The 20,512-nt window shown below is 34.3% G+C and overlaps 1 protein-coding gene across 4 annotated transcripts in view; it reads right to left on the bottom strand.

Annotated features, from left to right (window-relative positions):
• LOC110457729 (14-3-3 protein epsilon-like) overlaps positions 1 to 17,678 on the bottom strand; it is a 49,153-nt gene extending 31,475 nt beyond the window's left edge. For 3 of the 4 annotated variants that reach the window (XM_021509110.1, XM_021509112.1, XM_021509111.1), the window contains exons 1-3: positions 17,479 to 17,678; positions 14,591 to 14,796; positions 13,909 to 14,018 (exon numbers count right to left, since the gene is read on the bottom strand). In XM_021509110.1, coding sequence (XP_021364785.1) covers positions 13,909 to 14,018; positions 14,591 to 14,796; positions 17,479 to 17,542 — 380 coding nt within the window. In that variant the 5' untranslated portion in view covers positions 17,543 to 17,678. Of the gene's footprint in view, positions 1 to 1,595; positions 1,928 to 13,908; positions 14,019 to 14,590; positions 14,797 to 17,478 lie in introns of all 4 variants that reach the window. The other variant, XM_021509113.1, reaches the window with a different exon arrangement.
• Positions 17,679 to 20,512: the final 2,834 nt, after the last annotated feature.

A 20,512-nucleotide genomic window follows, 5' to 3' on the forward strand; every position in this document is an offset into this window, starting at 1 on the left:
GCCCTATAACCACGGATAATAATTTGTGAACGTTTTGAGACGTCCTACGTACTAGGTTGTGATAAAGCGGTATATAAGAACCTCATGCATATGTATCTTTTTACGATTTTTTTTTTTTTTTTTAGAATTCAGTAAACATGATAATTAACCATCAACCGTTGAGAAACCTGTTTCTATCAGATCATCCTGTTATGTCAGGAAAGCTGTTGATTTGTAAAGCAATATCTTACTTTCCAATCGGAAAGAAATCTCCATGATTCATGATATTCTAATTGAATTCAATTTAGTTTTGAAAATGTTTCAACATAATCTTAAAGATAATGAAAATGCTTGCAGCCTTTATACCCCACCCTCTACATGTTGTATAAAGCATGAAGATCATCAATACTACTGTTAATTTCACAGATTAGGAATAGTGAAAGGCATAACACACATTATGGTAGAAGCACACTGCATGAAGACAAAAGCATAAAGACATGAAACAAAAAAGTTAATTATGTACCACAAATAGTGAAATCCTTTGCTAATTACTTAAGTTAGACCTTCCTTTCTGTTCCTTACATGAAATCCACTAGTCCTGGATGTTAAGATAGTGAAATTATATACCCATGCCATTAAAATAAACATCCGGTGAAAAACAAGAGGTCTACGCTTCTAAAGAGTTTCTCAAAATTTCGACTATCCATTAACTTCAAGATCATGTCCCTGCATTGGTCATTCTACCTCCAAGAAGTGGAGTCAAATGTTCCCATTCAGAGTTTACTCATTAATTAATTTAATATACAGATTGAGTATGGAATCAAACATTTCAGTGATATCCAATCGTTGTCTTGCACATGTAATGATTTATATCTCCACACAAATATTAACACAAAGCTATTTAAAAGTTCTTTTTTTTTTCATTCACAATATACTTGGGAGGAAATTTTTTTTTTGCATCTAATGATTTTTTTGGGGTGACGAGATATATGACTTTCTGTCTAGAGTAACAGTAGATCAGTAATTTAGTGCTAGGTTTGCTGTTAGGTGATCTTCAAGGCTTCAAATGATTCATGATGTATCACTCATTTTTAATCAAAAGTGGACAAATATCCATTACTTATCATTATGTAATTCTCTGGCAATTATTTGTATGCCAGCATTATCAATTAATTCCCAAGACCCTTCTCCTCCCCAAGCCTGTCCTTTTACAATACCTTCCAGTTGTACACATGACACAAGAAACTGAGGCCAGAAACACAAACCACCAGAGATAAATTTCCTATTTAAAACTTGGAGACGTTGCATTTTCCTTCCAACCTTTAAAAATATCTTAAATCAAAACGTTCCATTAACCAGGAAATTAACGACCCCATAATAACCCAACCTCATTATTGGTCTCCTACATAGTTGATAAATGACCAAGCAATTAAACTGACCTAATGGACAAAATCTTATCTGGTCCAAAATTACAAAAAAAAATCATGACGATGGAATTCTACTTTCATTTTAGCTACAAAGTTCAAAAATAATCTTCAACCAATAAGAGTACTCTACCAAAGTTATCTAATCAAAGTCTATGTTTTTCATGGGTTCCTATCGAAATATGGTCGTACCATCTTGCTGATTCCATAGTGTTAAGTTATCTCTGAGAAGCTGCATTATTAACGTAGAATCCTTGTAACTATCCTCCTCCAACGTGTCTAGTTCGCTGATGGCATCGTCAAAAGCCTTCTGAGCAGTTTCTTGAGCATCCTGGTATTTCCCCTTAATCTCGTAGTGAAACACAGAGAAGTTTAAGGCCAAACCCAATCGGATCGGATGAGTGGGTTTCAAATTTTCTTTTGCCATGGCAACTGCTTCTGAATAATTATCTTCACTTTTCTTCGTCACTTCCACCTTATCCTCAACAGAAATCTCTGCCAAGTATCGATAGTAGTCTCCACACCTGCAAAATAAAAGAAATCTCAAATATTCTACAAAACCAATGAAAATCAACAGCATATGTTAGAGTAACATTGTGCACATGATTATCAACATTGCAATCTTCAAATATACTGAAATACATATCAGTAAAATTTCAATTGAACTGTTTTTTCTCTTATTTGATTTTTAAAGAATATTCTTGCTCAAGAAATTGTGACAACATTTACATCTCTTCTATAGAAATTGAAGCTAGAAACCCCAAGAGATTTTGTGATCGCAAAACATCTACCAAGACTGATGGATTAACAGAAGTCTTAAGTAAATGAAGATGTAAAGCAGGGATTAGTGACACATCCATGGATAAAGAACATTTCTATGGACCTGTTTTCTTTTTAAGCACAACTGCCAGTTAGTATTTGGTGAGCAGGGTAATTTAATGTTGGGACACTGATGCAGAATAAATCTATGTTGGGCTAAAAAATTATACAGTACACACATTAGGTAAGACTGCTACGAACACCAAACAAATTAAAGCCACTTCAGAACAGAGGAAGAAATCCTATTGCTGCTTGCCATCGTTTATTACGCTTCTGACAAATGGACATTCATTTATTATTTCTTTTATTAAAAAAGTTACACATCTCATTTCCATATACGTCACCATCTTGTGATATTAAAATTCATTTTCAATACAAATAAATATAGTAAAACCTTTTATCTAGGCTGCTAATCTGGTGAAAACTTGTTTAGGAAAAGATATCAACCAATCCTAGTGAAGGATAAAGAAGCCAATGTGTAATGGCCATTATCCTGAATTAGAATGTGGACAAGTTTCCAATGTCACAGATTGGCTCTGAAAATGTATCTTACTGGTCTGGTCATGAAAAACAACTAGTGTTCATGATCATGAAAGCCAGCGATAAGGCATACAATAAGCTTTATACTTGGGTCAATAGTTGAAGTTACCTTGCTAGAGAAAGTCAACTTGCAACATGGATATTTTGAATTTGAACTATACACCATCTTTAGACATTACATCTCTACCAAATCATAAGTGGTGATGACAACCAAACTTAAAAACTTCATGGAATATACACTGTAGTAACAGAAATAGTAAGTAAGATTTGGAGACCAAGTGGCCAGTATCATTAAATTGTTCTTCAGTATTTGATGGCGTCAGAAGAATAACAGAATACTTAAATACTAATCGATCAGAAGTGATCAACACATGACCTTGAAATATTATGACATATTTTATTAGAGCAACTTTATGACTCCTGCCCTCGTAGTTCTCTAGAAGTCATTTGAAATTTCTATACATGAATTCCTTATATAGGTCAATATTATTTATCAGAACATACTTCATAGCAAATTCAAGACTATTGTTTCTCATGGAGTCCTTTATATAAATGAAATTGACCGCCTTTTTTACTGTGCATTTTTCAAAAGTTCAGTTTAATTTCCCATATCCGACTCCCAACCTTGAATTAAGGTTAAAGTAATACATTTTCAACACATTGATAGTTTTTCACTACAGCAAGCTACAATCTCCCATGTTTTGAAAAGTTGTCATTATTTGATAGAAAATCCATTACTTTTAAAGAGCAAAAAGTTCATTTATTGGGAAGAGATATATTGCCCTTTATCCCATCAAAAACCAGACCATATATAGAATTACTTTAGGTGTAATTGGTCATCAGAAGTTGTTTTAAATATTAACCATTTGACCTGTGACCTTGAATACAAGCCAAGGTTATCATTTATTTGATGAACTGTCTTGACATCCATTCACCACAGCAATTTACATGACATGACCCTCGGCCAAACGGTTCTTCTCTACCGTTAAGAAGTTGATGAAAGAAAAATTTGATGACATTCTTTTCTACTGTAAACAGTAAAAGAAGAATTTGATGACGTTCTTTTCTACCATAAGAAGTTGAAAAGAAAAATTTGATGACAAACTGATGATGCACTACAGCAAAAGCTCGCTGGAATTTTGTGCCAGGTAAGCTAACAAAAATGTGAACAATATGATGTCCTCTTCTAAACTGGCTTTTTTTAAAAACCTTTCTTTCTGAAGTAGAATACTAGAAGATTTGACAATGTATTTTGGAATAAAAAAAGTTCATACAATGTTTATAAATAAAAGTTTACCTGTAGCTTATCTACTTTTGTAGGAGTTGGCAAGGAACAAGCCAGGTTAGATGTTTGATTAAGTACTATCGTGAGCAAACAAACATGCTGTGCTGGCTAGCAATAGTGTACAGTGCACACACACACACAGAGCACCAATGACAAGTGAATTTACTAACATTTAAATATGTGTACAAGCCCAATCACACATTGACCAACAGTGACAGGTGCGGTCAATAAAATCAGCAATAGGTAGCGAACATATAAAGGTCAACACGTCACTGGAGTCAGTTTGACCAGTTCAAAGTGGTTGAACAATTGTTATTCAAAGCTGTTTGTAACAAGTCAAGCCCAGACTCCTTCGTAGAACTCACAGCCTTACATGATTCTGACCATTTCCAGCAATGCGAGACTAAGTACAGGTTGTGACGTATTTGTTAGCAACAAGACTGCTTAATGTCATTGCATGCCCTATTGGCGTGTGGAGCAGGCCTCCTGCCAGTGTCTGTGCAGATACAGTTACAAGTATCCACTCTTGATATCAAGCAGCTTCTCATATATTGATTTCTCCAGTCCGTAGTACAAGTCGGCCACACACACTCACAACATCACATTTAGTCACCTATATCATCATCATTGTAGTAGATAAAGTATCGGCCAGGGACCAATCTGTGTTTTGTGTGTATTCACTCTTTTTGTTATTGGGGAAAAAAATGTATTCACCTTCATGAGTGTCTTGACCTCATGAAATTCAAAGATACTGCAACAATTAAATAGCATATGCATAATAAATATCATAACTTTATTAAACAAAATCAGTGATTTTGTTTACTTAAAAAAGCTTTTGAATTTACACTAAAAATTCTCAAAACAAGACAATTTTCATATTGGGAGAAATATAGACCTGTATTGAAAATCAGCAAATTTAATCACAAACCATGAAAATCTGGCCAAGATTGGTCCCTTTTAGTTTAAAGATGACTATCAACATACGAGTTATAAAACTCTGAAATAACATATTCATTTTACATATATATACACTTATATACAATTACAATTTCTAGCCAAACTTTAACCTTTGTCAATTCCTTGAAAATATTGGAAACTTTACGCCGACCATATAAGGGTCCTTTACTCTCCTCCATTGATTTTATGTTTACAATTAGTACACATTGATTTTACATTTACAGTAGCACATTATGTGTATTATCGAGCCTTTATATAACCGACAAAGCCTTCCCTCTCTTTCAGTCGTTCGGGCCCATTGATAATCTTACCCTTTCATACCCTCGAGAGATCACAATGGAACCTTCCGCCCACTAATCATGGGTCGTTATATAAAATCTTGAGGGATGAAAAGGTCTGGTGATTTTAGGGATTATAGAATTCTAGATTATCTGCCTTCTTAGAGACATGCAAATCTGTTCAATCCATATCAACTCGGAGCAAAATGACGTAGATCTTAATGCTCAAAACTATGGTTAAGTTTTCAGATTGTAATCACTCACACATACAATTCTATTGCAGATCAATATGATATATGTATACATTCGTGTTTTGTATATGATCAGATATTGGTATTGCAGTTAGAATACATGTGGCATGTTCATGTACAATAATGATTCAAAGTCAGCTTCTACAAACAGCTGATCTGAATACTNTAAAAAAAAAAAAAAAAAAAAAAACCCAACCAAACAGTGGGAAAATGGTGAGAAAAAAAATCCATAAGCCTGAAACTATATAAAAACAGTACACAAGGCTTCTCAGAATTATTTGCTAGTAATTGATTATTCTTGGTGAAAAGGTTGAAATGAATGCTGAAGAATTTTGAGAAGCATATATGCATTTAGGCATAAATTACAACAAGCAGAAATAAAACAAACTGAAAAGTCTATCAGTAGGAAAAAGGTTGGATTATACAAGCAAGAGGTAACATGAAGAAGACATGCATATGTTATGTGGATATTTTAAGTGATGCTGAAAACTACCACAGCATTTCAAGAAACGAAATCAAATTTGTACATATTCTTTTCAAAATAGTTTTTTAATCCATATCTCGATACTATCCAAGTCAATATTCAAGTTCAGAGAACATGTTGCCAGCATGGTGCAGTCCCGGTTTACAGACAGCAGTTGACTTGCCAATATCAGATCAATGAAGCTATACTAAACCAGTTCTAGTTCATATGGCCATCACCTTCAGCTACAATGTTCCATTCCCCAAGGGATACATCTCCAGCACACAACCACCAACCACCTCATGCTTATTACAACTACAGCACTGGATCAGCAAACAAAAACCATATCTAAACGAACTTGCTCCAAAACCTTCCAAATCAACGTTTCATTAGGAACACGAAAGAGTGGAGTATGAAAATATTTACACATATTGCAAATACTTGCAAACTATTGTTACCAGTTATTAACAAACCACGTTTTGTGCATTTTTCCTAAACCATTTGCATATCCTATTAAGAAAAGCTCTCAATGTTAGGATTGCTGTTAAGAAGATTGTTAGGTCTGCAAGTCGGTGAAGACTAATTCTGTTTGCAGATCATGATCATCTTAGTTATAACTTGACCTTCATAGAGTATTGCTAATGTCTTCAATTCTTCCAAGGACATGGTTGTAAAGAGATATGTATGCAAGTACCCGATCCATGAATGGCCTAGCTAGTTTCATTGCAAGAAGAAACAATTCACAAAATTGTAAGTATGTTGCTTGCGAACAAGACTGCCATATTTCAGACACTAATCCACTCACGTTAGAAATCAATGAAATAATTAGATGGTGTGATGAGGTCAAGTGTTTATTAGATATTATCTATCACTGGAACTACTGAAATTTGTTATAAAGCTGTAGCACTTCATCAGTAAGAAATCAGGTCCCTTATTCTTCGACAAATGATCTTCAAGACAAATAAAGATATCCAGCACCTGATTAGCCCACTAGGTATTGATCAACATTATGACAAATATGATGTATATTTGACAATTTTTATACTTTAAAACATCTTATTTAGTTGAACTTTCAAAATGTATTTTTTTAAACAAATCTGTTGTTTAATATTAAATCTTTGATCATTTTTATGAATCCCACTAGTTTAAGGCAGACTTTCAGTATTTCTGCCAATGATGATAGTTTTGTGTAAAACTGTAGTCAGTTATGCTAATTTGCTATGAACACTACTTCATGTGTAGTTCCATCAGCTTCATGACACATTTAAAAAAAATCTGATTACCAATATTGAAATGGTTTTTTTTTTATAAATCCCTTCATCTGTACTGAAAGACACTAGGATTAGTCAAAAATTTACTCAATTTACTTCATTGGGCACCAAACCTTTGCCCATAGGACCAAATCCTTCCTTTTTACACTGTTTAATCTCCTTTGTCTTAGGATACTATATTCATATCACTTGTCGTTTAAATCCCTTTCCCCATACTTAAAAAGTAGGGCTTTTTTAAGACTTACTTCTTCTCCCCTACTACCAAGCCCCATCCCTCCTCCGCCCTCAGAAAAACATCCTTAATGAATATATAACAGACGGACTCCACTGGTTGTGGGATCCGTTGTAACAAATTAATCTGAATTTATACAATGATGATTCCATTCGGCCAAATTATGCTCCATATTAAATCTGCCAAAATACATTTAGCCCTCCTGGACCTGGTCTTTTAAACAAAATGACTAACAGAGGCAATAGATGCTGTATTGTGGCACAAGTAATTGACCATATTCCAACTAAATTTAACTGATCAATAAAAAATGATCATTCAAACTCCAACCACACAAGTCCCAAGCAATGAGATTTACTAAATGAAAATGTGCCATTTTTTTTGTCATAGTACTGTGTTTCCTAAATACCATACATTTTTTTGGTATTCATGAATTAACTTGATACTAGTCTTAATAAATTGTCATCGAGTTAGTTGCATGATGTAAGTTTAGGACATTTGCAAAACTACAGCTAAACATCTTGGCAATAAAACAAAAATTTAGTAGCAGCAACAGGGCTTGATAATGACAAAACAAAAAGACTACATATAAATCAAATTAGAAAGACCAACACTACTACAAGCTTGCAACCCAGGAGATGTACAATGTATGTAATTGTCAAAGGAAAATATTACCTGTTGGACACGTGTCCACATGATGTCAGCCCGACTCAACGACACGCGACATCCAAAACTCACGGAATTGTTGGTGTCGGAACAACCCGTCTCCACGACTCGAGAATAAAAATAGTTACGCGCATCAATGTCTCTCAAATTATTGCCGGTTTCAAACAGGTGTTTTACACCAGAATTATGATAGGAGAGTAAACTTCCGATCCTCACCTGTCTATATATTGTAACAAAATCATAAATTTAAGTATGACCAGTCCCCCATAATAAATTTTGGTAATACAATTACATGTATTGGTGTTCTGTTCAAGAATAATATACTTTCTCGCCATTTTAAACTTAAAATCATGAACTGGTTGGGCCAGTTGTACTTAAATACTCTGGGAATAACCAAGTAAAAGAGCGTAAAAATACTAAAATTTGATAAGTATATTTACATGTTATGACCTTTGTTTATAAACTGCCATCTCATTCTGAGTGGTTGTTTTATTTGACATTGAAAACAGCACACAGTCAGTGGTATTCTTTTAATATCAAATTACATGTAGTACAATTTATTTCAATTAGAACAAAATCACCAATAACCAGGATTATTCTGAGAATCAGCAAGTGGTTCAGACCTTGAAAGTAATTGCATCCCAAAAATCTTTAATCTATTGGGTTTTGTAACCAACTTGCAGTAAATATGAGAGATAGTATTTTGGAAGACTAATTATGATGGATGGAGAACAACCAACATGTCTGAACCTTATGAAGCCCAAACATATGCTTTATCATAAGCTAACATCTTGTTTACCGAGAGATTACAATATTTTGCCAAATATACCCCATGTCAAAGACTATGATCAAATTATCATATCTAATAGTAGCAGTCACAACATTAATTTGCAATACAGTACATTAAAAAGAGAACACTATACTTACCAAATCTTTACCTGGGATTTGAGATATTTTCTCTTGCATCTTCAAAAATTCTATCAGAACTGGAAAGCTTCGAACATCTGGGCAGTTTAAGCAGCTGGTTTAGTCTGCCATTTATAAACATCCTGCGTTTTTTGTGATGGAACTTTTATAAAGCGTCGCCATGGAAGAAGAATACGTTCGTAGAAAATTTAGGTGCAAGTACCAAAAAGAAAACCTTGCCGGAGAGGAATTCAACATACATCTCTCTGAAGGCTGGAAGTGGCGAGAATCCAGGAACAAAAAACCATGGCACTTTGGCAAATTATTTTAATCATGCAATGGTGAGTGAAATGTGTGGTTCTAACCAAAAATAAGGTATCAACGTAGTGTTGAAAATCTATATTACCTAACAAGAAACCTTGCCATATGTTAAACATCTATACCAAGATCTGTGGAAATCTCATCTACATACTGGGTATGTACCATGCTGGCCTTCAGTGATGCCATCTATACTACTGTAACTTCTCAGTTTTGACAAACACAAACTTTGACATTTCCCAGGTCAACAAAAAGCAAGCTTGCGCCTTTTCAAAAACCTGCTTTCCACTGCAGACACATATACCATTTGAAATTACTGCCAGTTGATTATAATCTAATGTTGTCAATTATTGCCAATTCCCACTGTTAACACACTATGTATGATCAAGTCCCTCCATTCATACTTCGTATTAGGAGCTGGCAAATACAGCAAGCACCATTTCTTGGGATAGTGGAGGCACATTTCCTTCCAGCTTCCTGAATCATCTCACTTAAATGTCGAAAAAAGGGCAGCCACCATTATGTGAATTTTGTTATCTTATTATTTGGTTCACTTCTTATCAAAAGCAATTAATAATGGCATGATTAAATAATGGACTTTAGTCTTATTTCTACATGTAGTTCATGCAGTCAAAAGAAGATAAAAATTTCATTGGATATGACAAAGAAGTTAAACATGTAAGAAAAATCAGTGTGCACAGCCACAGTTAGTCTTTGAATCAGTGGGTTTTTTTTCTTCTTTTTACTTGACCAATTGGGATGGGTTATAGAATTAAGAGAATTGCTAAATGAACATTCAATTTAGTTTTTTAACCGATCGTATCCAAGATTCTGCTGTTTAAATACCACTTATGAGATCAATTGTTTTATGAAGCTAAATTTAAATTTACATTTAAATGTCATGCATGTAGGAAGTTTGAAAAATTGGGAGGAAAAAACTATTTCTCCTTCATGGGTTAATTTTGGTTGTGAATTGGACCAAAGAAAAAAAATGGAGATATTTTATAAACATAATCTTATCTTTACCTTATAATCTTATAATGGATAATTATTTGCTAAATATTTGAAAAAAAAATAGTTTAAAAATATTCATGAAACTGATTAGAGTATGCATATATTAAATAATTGCTTAATTCACAATTACCTCCATATCAAAATGAAACCCAGAAATAATACTTGGGCTTAATTTCAATATTTCAGAAAGTCATTATCCCTTTGAGATATTTTTTTTATCCAGGTCTTTCCCGATCTAACAGAGGAGTATGGAAAATACAAAACGCTGAACACAAGGTGTTAAACACAGCTGGTATACAGCAGGATAAGGGGTAAAGGTGGGAACAACTAATGCAACGAGAACTAGACAGTGCAAGACTTTTTCTGTAAAGATTTTTTACACCATTTTTTTTAATCTTTTTTTTTATTCGATTCCTTGATTTTTTTCATAAATTGTGCTCCGACTGTGGAATTTGTATTAATGGTTTAGTCACCTTGTTTCTTGTGTAAAAGTTCTCGACTACAGACTACTGAAAAACTGTCATATTACAAGTTATCTCGAGGAATAAAATATCCAACTAGTAACAGTGAGGGAAAGAATTTGAATCATTGGAAAGAACACAGATGGTTATTTGGACATGTCAATAATTAATATTATCACAGAACAGATATGTTAGCAGAAGTACATAGATCAGTGCATATATACATTGCCTTCAAGAGTTGGGTCCTTCATGTTTCCATTGCACATTTGTGTTTCCGTACATGTAAACAGGCATTACAGTTCAATATTGCATTAAAAAAGGTAAAATTTCCGTGTAAATAACACAACAGAGATGCTAAAATAAATGTTCCTTTAGGTAAAAAAAAATTCCTTTCAAAATTTCAGAATTACAGGAACAACATCATGTAAAGAAGATATGTCTTGTACCAGGTAATTACATTTATGCAACTGTTGTTAAAATGCTTCCGCTAAGACAGGAGCTTAAATATATAGCAATACAGGATAGAAGTTTGATTAGAACCTTGAACGTTGCAAAAAAAAAGACACTTCATGAACGTGAACTAAATTAAGTTAAATATTTTACAGCAACCCCAGAAAGCAAATGTATAAGGCACATAAACGTTGCCATCATCAGTCTAAAGCATTCTTACAGGCACACACACACTGATCAGAGATGTAGTTGGACATTAAAGACTCAGCTTTTCCTTCAACAATGCCAGACTCAAGAAAATACAGAATATTAAATACAGATATTGTACACAAGTTTTACTAGCAGTACATTTTCCTTCTTTTATCACTTATGAATCTAATTCTTGAATTTGAATTTCTTGATGATTTTTGATTCAGGCTTTGCGGAATAAAGAAGCTCAACCGTTCCTGCCCATCTACTAAATTACATTATAGTGAAACTAATCACATGCTTACCTGTACAGCAAAGTATTTTCATTGAGATTCTTCACAAGGCTTATAATCCAAACTGGCTCTTTGTCGTCCTCTGCAGCTTTGTAGATGCGCGACTTAGTGAATATATCCGTATACTTTCACGATATTTTAAGAATTCAAATGCGAACACCAGGCCAATATTACCAACCATTGCACATTGTTGCTCACGATGCCAGGAAAGGTATTATAACACTTAAAGCTGTTGTCTTAAAGAGTTTAGTTTAAGGTTGAAGTAAACTTAAAAGTACACCGTTGAAATTAATATATTTACTTCTACATATGAATATTAACGTTAAACAACCACAAAAACTAACTTCCTAAATACTAAAAGTGATAGTCTGAATTTAAAAAAGGGGCTAATCAATCGTTTTTAAATTTTCATTTCACTGTAATGTATTTAAAAACATGTATTAGAACTGCTGCAAGAAGCAAATATTCTTTACACTGCTCACATTAAAACATTACAAAAGAATCCTTGTCTAAACGTGTAAAGTGTTAAATCTAAAAAATAATCTCGTCCAAGTGTTTTGAAGACTTGCAAAAACTTGTACTTACATGTATACAATAATTATTACGATTATGAGGAACAACGCAGAAATATGTGCCTCTCATATATATTAAATGTATTATTTTGTAATCTTTTGACAAAAATGTGTAATAGACAGATGATATACAGAACTACATGCAGGCATGTGCAAATACGAATCATAAAAAGAAAAATAAACCAGCAACAAAAAGGACACTAATTTTGATCACTGACTGGTTCCAGTCTAACAAGTAGCCTGATGTAGTTTTTTCTCGATTCCAACAAATGTTAAATAAGTGTCTGATATACAATAAAGCAGACATATTGCTTCATCATAAAGCCATCAGTACCTGTTGAAACACACAGTTTGTGTGTTCATCAGTGGGCAGTACTTGGTCTGTGGTGTTTTCAGTACTGAGTCACTGACAAAGCTACCAAATCCTTTTTGTCGTTAAATTGTACAGAAAAACATACAGATTGTCCACTGTCCAACAGATCAAATAACACTCTCACTTGGGAGAGTTCTAACAGTTATTTGCCCGAGAAGTGCAAATTGCCATGGTAAATTCCAACAAGCTTATGTTACTTGTCAGTAAAATTGTATGCATCAAAACAAGATGTCATACAACCGATCGTCTGCAACAGCATGCAAGATACTTTTGCAGTTTCCAGGTGATTTCACAAGCTGCTAGAAAGCTTCATTCAAAGCACTTCCCCCACCACCATCACCAGACAGTTACATGAAAAAAAGACCTGACCAGTAACCACACTGATTCCATATCACAAAATAATCCAGGCCACAATATTCATGTATTGTATTCGTTATAGCGATATTTTCTCTAGTATAATCTCCAAAGACAAATTTTTACAATGTGATAACAAATATTCATCACATATAAATTTTACAACTTTACAATAATAATTCTGCATTACCAAGATTGTCATTATATAATTTTAACTCAACAGTGGTACAATTTTAAATTATTTGATTTTTTTATTAATTATTTTGTATAGTGAATCGCATAAAATCTGACAAATATTTTGAAAACATGGAGTTAGATCTACAATTTCATATTAATTAATAAAAGAATGAAAAAAAAGATTTGCTAAGTGACCACTTCTGATCCAATTTAAATATGGTGGCGAGTCTGGTGACTGTTTTATAGCAATAGGCCTAAGTGCGTACTGTATAAGATGTATAAATGAGGGGCTTTAGGTGCTAGTCAGTAATATATTTCCTTTGAAATGTAGTTCCTGCATGAAAACAGGCAACAGCCTTGTTTCAAAATCACCCATACATTCTAAATGCAACCACAAGATCTGCTTTCACCTTGATTTATATCATATCCAACACAGATGACGATACTTTCATATATACAATTATACAAACAATAGCAAAAGCTATTGCATAAACACCATGCTGTTCACAGGAGCGTGGTAGAGATTTTCCTGCATGCCACATATACATTATTACAGCAAAATGAATTTCTCTGGAAAAAAACAAAGCTTCATGTATCCTTTGTGTTATTTGAAAGTTTGACTGATGAAAGAGTACTTACATTTTATAGTAGAACACTTTCGATTCTCCTGATGTAAGTTCCTGTCTTTCCAAGATATTTTTTAACACTTGTAACACTTTATTGCAGGTTTGTTTCAATTCTTGCTCAATCTGTCCAATGATGAAAAAAAAAAAATGACATACATTCCTATTGAAATTCACAAAGAGACCCAACTAGATAATCGTATAATACATGGATTACTGAAATGCTAAATTCAACAAGGATTTTTTTTCTAACTCATTCACCTATTCCAACCTTTGAATTGGAAGAGTTTAAATGTGTTTTCAGGGGTTAATGAGTTAAAGACCAGCATCTCAAGGCCCCAATTGCATTACAAGGCTTTTCCACGACACAAGGTAATTTCAAGTCTTTTCAAGGTCCATATAGATCTTGATGCAAGACAGATGACACACTGTATATATGGAAAAGGCTCAAAGGCACTTGCGTTCGTGTCAGAGCTACCAAAATGAAGGTACACATTCTGAGAAGTGTTCTCATTTTAAGGAGTCTGCTATTTATCAACTCTGAACTGGCTATTTTTTAGAGTATACATATATCAACATTATAACATGTGAACAGTCGACGGACTATTCGAAGTCAACACCATTGAGTGTTCTATGTTAAGAGAAATAGCAACAAGTTTGTTTCATTGATAGTCTGCATATTTATACTTTTTACAAACCTTTTTTCTGTATTCCACGATGTAACCCAATTGCTTGCCCGTTTCACTTTTTTTTTCGACCTCTTTTTGTTCAATTCCAGTTATTATTCTCCATGATGCCCTTTTTGTTCCAATAACATTTTTGTAGGCAACAGAAAGCAAGTTACGTTCTTCTACCGTCATCTCTTGATCCATTTCTGCCACTTTCTGCATCCATTCTACCATATCTGTTTGAAAGAAAACCTGACATGTGTATTTACATATATTCAACATAAATCAGGACTTGTTGATTGGTTGCTAGAGATTAGTGCAGGGAATCAATCCGATATTGTAGATTGATTGATAATCGAAAATCGGTTGAAATATGCACCAAAAATAATATGTTTAAGAAATGGACACTGTCCATTCAATAAGAAATATTGATATACCCAGGGGTGTAAAAAAAAATCATCAGAGCACTTGACCCATGTACAGACAACAAATTTTTCAAAATAATAGGATTTTTCATGAAATATTTGTCTTTTTTCTCTCTCTTTTTGCTATTATTATGATATATCATTTGCTATAAATCCGGGTCAGGATTTGTCTGGTTATTAGTCACACCAATGCAACTTCCTGTTTGATGAACGAAGACATTTTTTTAGGCCAAAATGATGTCCTTCTGTAGTTAACTAGTACACACACATAATCATTCATTAAGTAAATCATTTATCTATTCCTACTTTATGTTTTAGCTGGAGTTTCAGTTATTTTTTATCGGCCGTAAAGTCTTGAAAATTTTCTGAATTGATGAAGAGACAATTTTAGTTTGTTTTATAATTATTTTAATGTTTTCCACTAAAATACAAAGAGCTTAGTTAATTACTTATTTGGGGGAACGGAGAAAAACATGCAAAAAGATGTTTTATATACTAATCTAACACACTTGCCCAGGACAAGTGGGCCAAGTTTTTGCACTTGCCCAAGCAGCAAGCACTAAAACTGGTTGTTCCGGGCGTCGGGCTAGTGGATATTTACACCCCTGTATACTAGATGTTCTTTTGCTAAGAAAAGAATCAAGTATCTTTAAAAGACATTCATATGATGGGAAAAGGCACTTCAGAATTTTACTATGACCAATGGATTACTATTTGAGAAGTGAGCATACCTTTTCCTATCTCCTGCAGATGAGTTGTGATGATCGAGATTGCAACACAAACAAATCAGGTCATGCAGTTTCGGAATATCCAGGTTATATCAGTTTATATAAGTATAGCCTTGTCTACAAAACACTGCACGACCATGATTACGTATGACGGTATAGCTAGCTACCATGCTTGAATGCTACATGGTTCAAGCGAGAATCAACAAGAACTGATGAAGAGGACGTTTTATTTTGGATTAAGCATGAAAAGCTATGTTATCTTGAGATTTCAGTTCTTCACGAAAAATCTACAAAATCAAACTTTTATGTGTTAAATTGATTATAAAATCAACCTCATGTCAAGCTCGCTTTAATTCATGTTTCCGGTTATCGGTACAGCACTATTGGTGATGTGGTAATTTGTGGCCGACACCTGGATTCTGTCCAGACAACCAAGTTTCATGTACCTACAGTTACAGTGTCCATCAGACAAGTAACAGAAAAAAACCCATACAAAACATGCAATTAATATGAAATTGAAAATACCTTTTTAGCTATTACTGCATTTTTCACACACATGCATTTTTCATACTCACAGTCATATGTATCATATTGTGACCAAGTATTGCTATATATATCATATGATGAGCGAATAACGAACCAACTCTAATGCCCAACCTGATTTTGGCTACAGTTGCTACAAAAGTTTAAGCCTGAACTTTTTCATCATTCATACATGCCACTTCATATGTCTCAATCACTCACAACTAGTACAGCATAAAAGTTTTTTGACATTATACTGTATTGAGAAAATTCATACAAGACATTCAACCAATGCACTAATGAAATAATCCCTCTAGATCCTGCCACATATATATCTTAGCCTTATCCAATAATCTCAAAATCTTTAATGCAGCTTCAATGAATTATGGTATAACAGTTCCTTGTCCATGATATCAAATGACAGCTCTACAAGTGTACTGACATTTTGTATGCTAATGTACAGTCAGAAAACGAGACATGGACGTAAATTTCAAGCATCTTATTTTTCTATAAAGCATAACGGTTTTCAACTTGCTTTGGTAGCAGCATCAAAGTGTCGGATAAAGCGATAACGGCCCAACTGAAGAACTATCGCATATTTCAAGGATGAGTCAGAACATGATTTCACTCAACTCACAAGTCAATACAAATTGAGCGTGAATCTGTCCGTCTGGCGACAAATCGTATTCGGACGGGCTATTCGGTGGAACGAACAAAAACAGTAATGCATATAAGAATGTGTTTGAAAATATGCGAAATCGACTGGTTGGGCCTACTACAAGTGCCCTTCCCATTCCAACACCCCCCCTCCCCCACCTATATTTAACCTTAGATTTTGGCCATGTTTCACGCCAATGCAATAGACATATATCATCGATCGCTTGCAAAACACCTTAATTATTACAAGACAGTCGTATATATGAACGCAGACAATATGCTAGGCTTATTTTCGGCATTTATTACCTAAATTCATGAATGACAGTTCGTATACTCATTAAAGATGGCGGCTGTCAGTTGCCGTAATAATATCCATGGACACACTAATTTAAACATTGGTTTGAGAAACACGGAAATAATTGTAGCTTTTGTCAACATTTGAATGACACAGGGGGAATGTAAAAAGGAATATTCAGCGTCATATTGGACATGCATTTCCAAATTTTCTGTCGCTAAGCGGAGGACTAGGTTTCATCATGTCGCTCAGAGTTATGGTATTCAACGAATACCTCCAAACAATTTTTACCTTCATATCTCTCGGCCTGTTCAGCCAATTTACTTCTATATACACACTCCTCCCGTTCGCCCATTTTGATGCTCTAAATTCCTCGATGAAGCTGGATTTCCGATGGAAATAACAGGAAGTTCGTGAATAAGAGGAAATGGCCCCTAGAAAGTAGTCCACCTGAAAAATTCAATAGCTAATGTATTCATGCGCACATACGCAGGTCTGTTCATGATCGTTACCGAACCGGTGACGATTTGCGCCTAAATTATGTATCGCATAGACCACTGCGCTGTAAGGTATTTCCGTCTCGGTTTATAAATAAACATTCGATGACACTGCTGAATTTATTAAGTCTTGGTTTTACGAACCTTTCTATTAAAGTGTCTAAAATGCGTTCTGTTACTTCGATTCCAGATTGACCGCGGTGGCTGAGACCGCAGGGAGAATGTTCAGTCGGTAATCCCACATACTCGGGCCTGCCGGAAAGGACAGATCATTTCATTTCTAATATAAAAGATTTGCGTTTTGGGTACCTGGAATGTAGTTCTAGGCCTATTCATTCATTTATTTTCAGATTTTAAATTTCTTACGTGTTCCCCGTTTAAGAATATTAACTAACGTTAGATTATTGTATCGGAGTGGAAAAAAATATCTGGTTTTAATGAGATTGGGTACGAGTTATTACGACAGACAAACAGGCGACAGCAATATTTACACAAAAACACAAAAATATTAAATATTCATAGATATTTATATTTCTGCTACCTGACATTATGTTACATAATGATGTTTCCCGTTAATTGGATAGTTATAGCACGGACTTAGATAATAGTTATAGTGACGCGAGTATTATTAACTATACGTATTTGAGTTACTTCCCCTGCAAACAGGTACTGTGAAAATGAATATCTATAGGTTGGTGCGGTATTTTGCTAATATATTTAAAGCGCCAGGATTGCTAAATTACGACTGCAGAACCGCAAACCGCCCGTTTAAGCAGAGAAATATTTATATAGACAGTAACGTTAGTAAAGTCCGTGGTATAACGTTATATATAGCTCTCTGCCGTAACCTAAGCTGTGGAAGGATTCCCATACTTCATTTCGGATAGAGATGTTTGGCGAAAAGTATCGGATAGGATGGACAGTTTCCGTTTCGTGTAAACGTTGCGTACCTTTGAGGTTACGGCAGAGAGCTGGTATGTATAACGTTATACCACAGACTATAGCTCTCTGTCGTAACCTTAAAGAAAAGCATCCCCAATAACTTACCGCACACCTAATATGACGAGTGACATTTTTTTAAGGATCTTCTTTATCGATTCACAAGCATCAACTGACAGGTATTTTAAACACTGAACATCAGACAAAAATATGCCTCGTACCGTTCTCTGGGCGTTTTGTAAACGCCATTCATTATTTTTCACCTCTAACTTCAATTTTATTGAATAATAAAAAACTTCTAGTGTATCCTGCTTCGAGAGAACTATAATGACTGATTAAAAGATAATTGATGTTTGTGCTATTTAAACTTACGAAGTTTATTTAAGTCTATGTGATCTTAAGAAGANTGGGGGGGGGGGGGGGGGAGGAGGGCATTTTTTTGTCTGTTTTTCTTAGTATACTGGCAATATTTTTTCAATCACAAACACAATTTTCCTGGTACCGCTCGGTATCGAAGTTTAGGACTACACCTTTAAAAATCTTTGGTCAACTCGCCTGTAAACATGTACCAACCATGCTGGTATCAAATGTTGTTTGAGAGGAATAGTCTTGGTTTGAAATAAAACTGATTTTAGGGGCTATTCATATTAAAGGTATTCTCTAGATAATCTCACAAGACTAAAATCATACCTCATATAGCTTCTGGATCTTCCCTGCAGAGAAATTCCGAGGATGCCAGTCTGTATAATACCGATACATTTTGATGTCAACACAAAATTACATTGATTTACAAGTGGGTAGGTAGGGCAACACACTTTCGATGTAATAACATTAATTTTGTTTGGAAATCCGCAAAATATAGTTGTGGCGTACAGAGGGAACAAATATTTACCTTGTTACTTTCTTGTTACGTACGTGATACTGGGCTGTTTTTGTTTTGTCGTGTAATTGTGTTCCCGTGAGCTATTTTTGTACGTGAACTTTTAAAAAATACAATATTGAAACGTTGAAACGAGTCTTGTTTTCATCGAATGTACTTAGAATCTTTTCCCTCGGGTTGAAATTCCCGTGTGTCATCCCAAGGAGTGAAATATTCTTTAAATCCCACATATGTACCTATGAATCACTCTTTTAGTCAAATATTAAATTTGTAAGTATTCATATACATTGACTTTCCTCGGAGACGTATGCTCTCACACAGTTTTTTTACGTCTCTGCTGTCTTTTTCTAAGATTTTTCATATCTCAGGGGCACTCATTTAACGCACCATACTTTAACGAAAAATTACAATTCTAATGTTATTTACTAAGAGAAATAAATAAATTTCAAGTTTAACTTAGATGAAAATAAAATAACTTAATCAAAACTTTCTAAACATCTCTTGAAATATATCCTAATTATCAATCATCTGATATCGAGAATTTTTTTAAGTATACAAATGGTAGATATTTATCCTGAATTTCTGCTCACATGACTCATTTATTTATTCATAAATAACTTAAAATAAAACATAGATATAGTAGAGTGTCCGTATTCATGCACTAAATTATATACCCCTTCTTAACTAGAATGAGAACACATCGGACACGTATATGTATCACCCGAGCGATTGATCAGGTTATATAATGACTATATATACTATCCCTGCTGAGATCAATGACTAAATAGCCAGCAGCGTGCCTTCAATTTTGCTATGACATATACAGCTCGGACTTAGATAATCTAATGTGATTCCAGAGTTGCAGAGAGCGTAAGTGAGTGTAACCCCTGGAGTATCGTTAGTGGTACGTCTGTGGTCTTGTGGAGTAGGTCACTCAAGTAAAATAAATGTATGTAATACCACGGAACTAGATTGCTATCTAAGACCGTGGTAATTAGTAGTATAATTC

Source organism: Mizuhopecten yessoensis, unplaced genomic scaffold (genome assembly GCF_002113885.1).
Source record: "Mizuhopecten yessoensis strain PY_sf001 unplaced genomic scaffold, ASM211388v2 scaffold9301, whole genome shotgun sequence".
NCBI classification, from domain to species: Eukaryota; Metazoa; Mollusca; class Bivalvia; order Pectinida; family Pectinidae; genus Mizuhopecten; species Mizuhopecten yessoensis.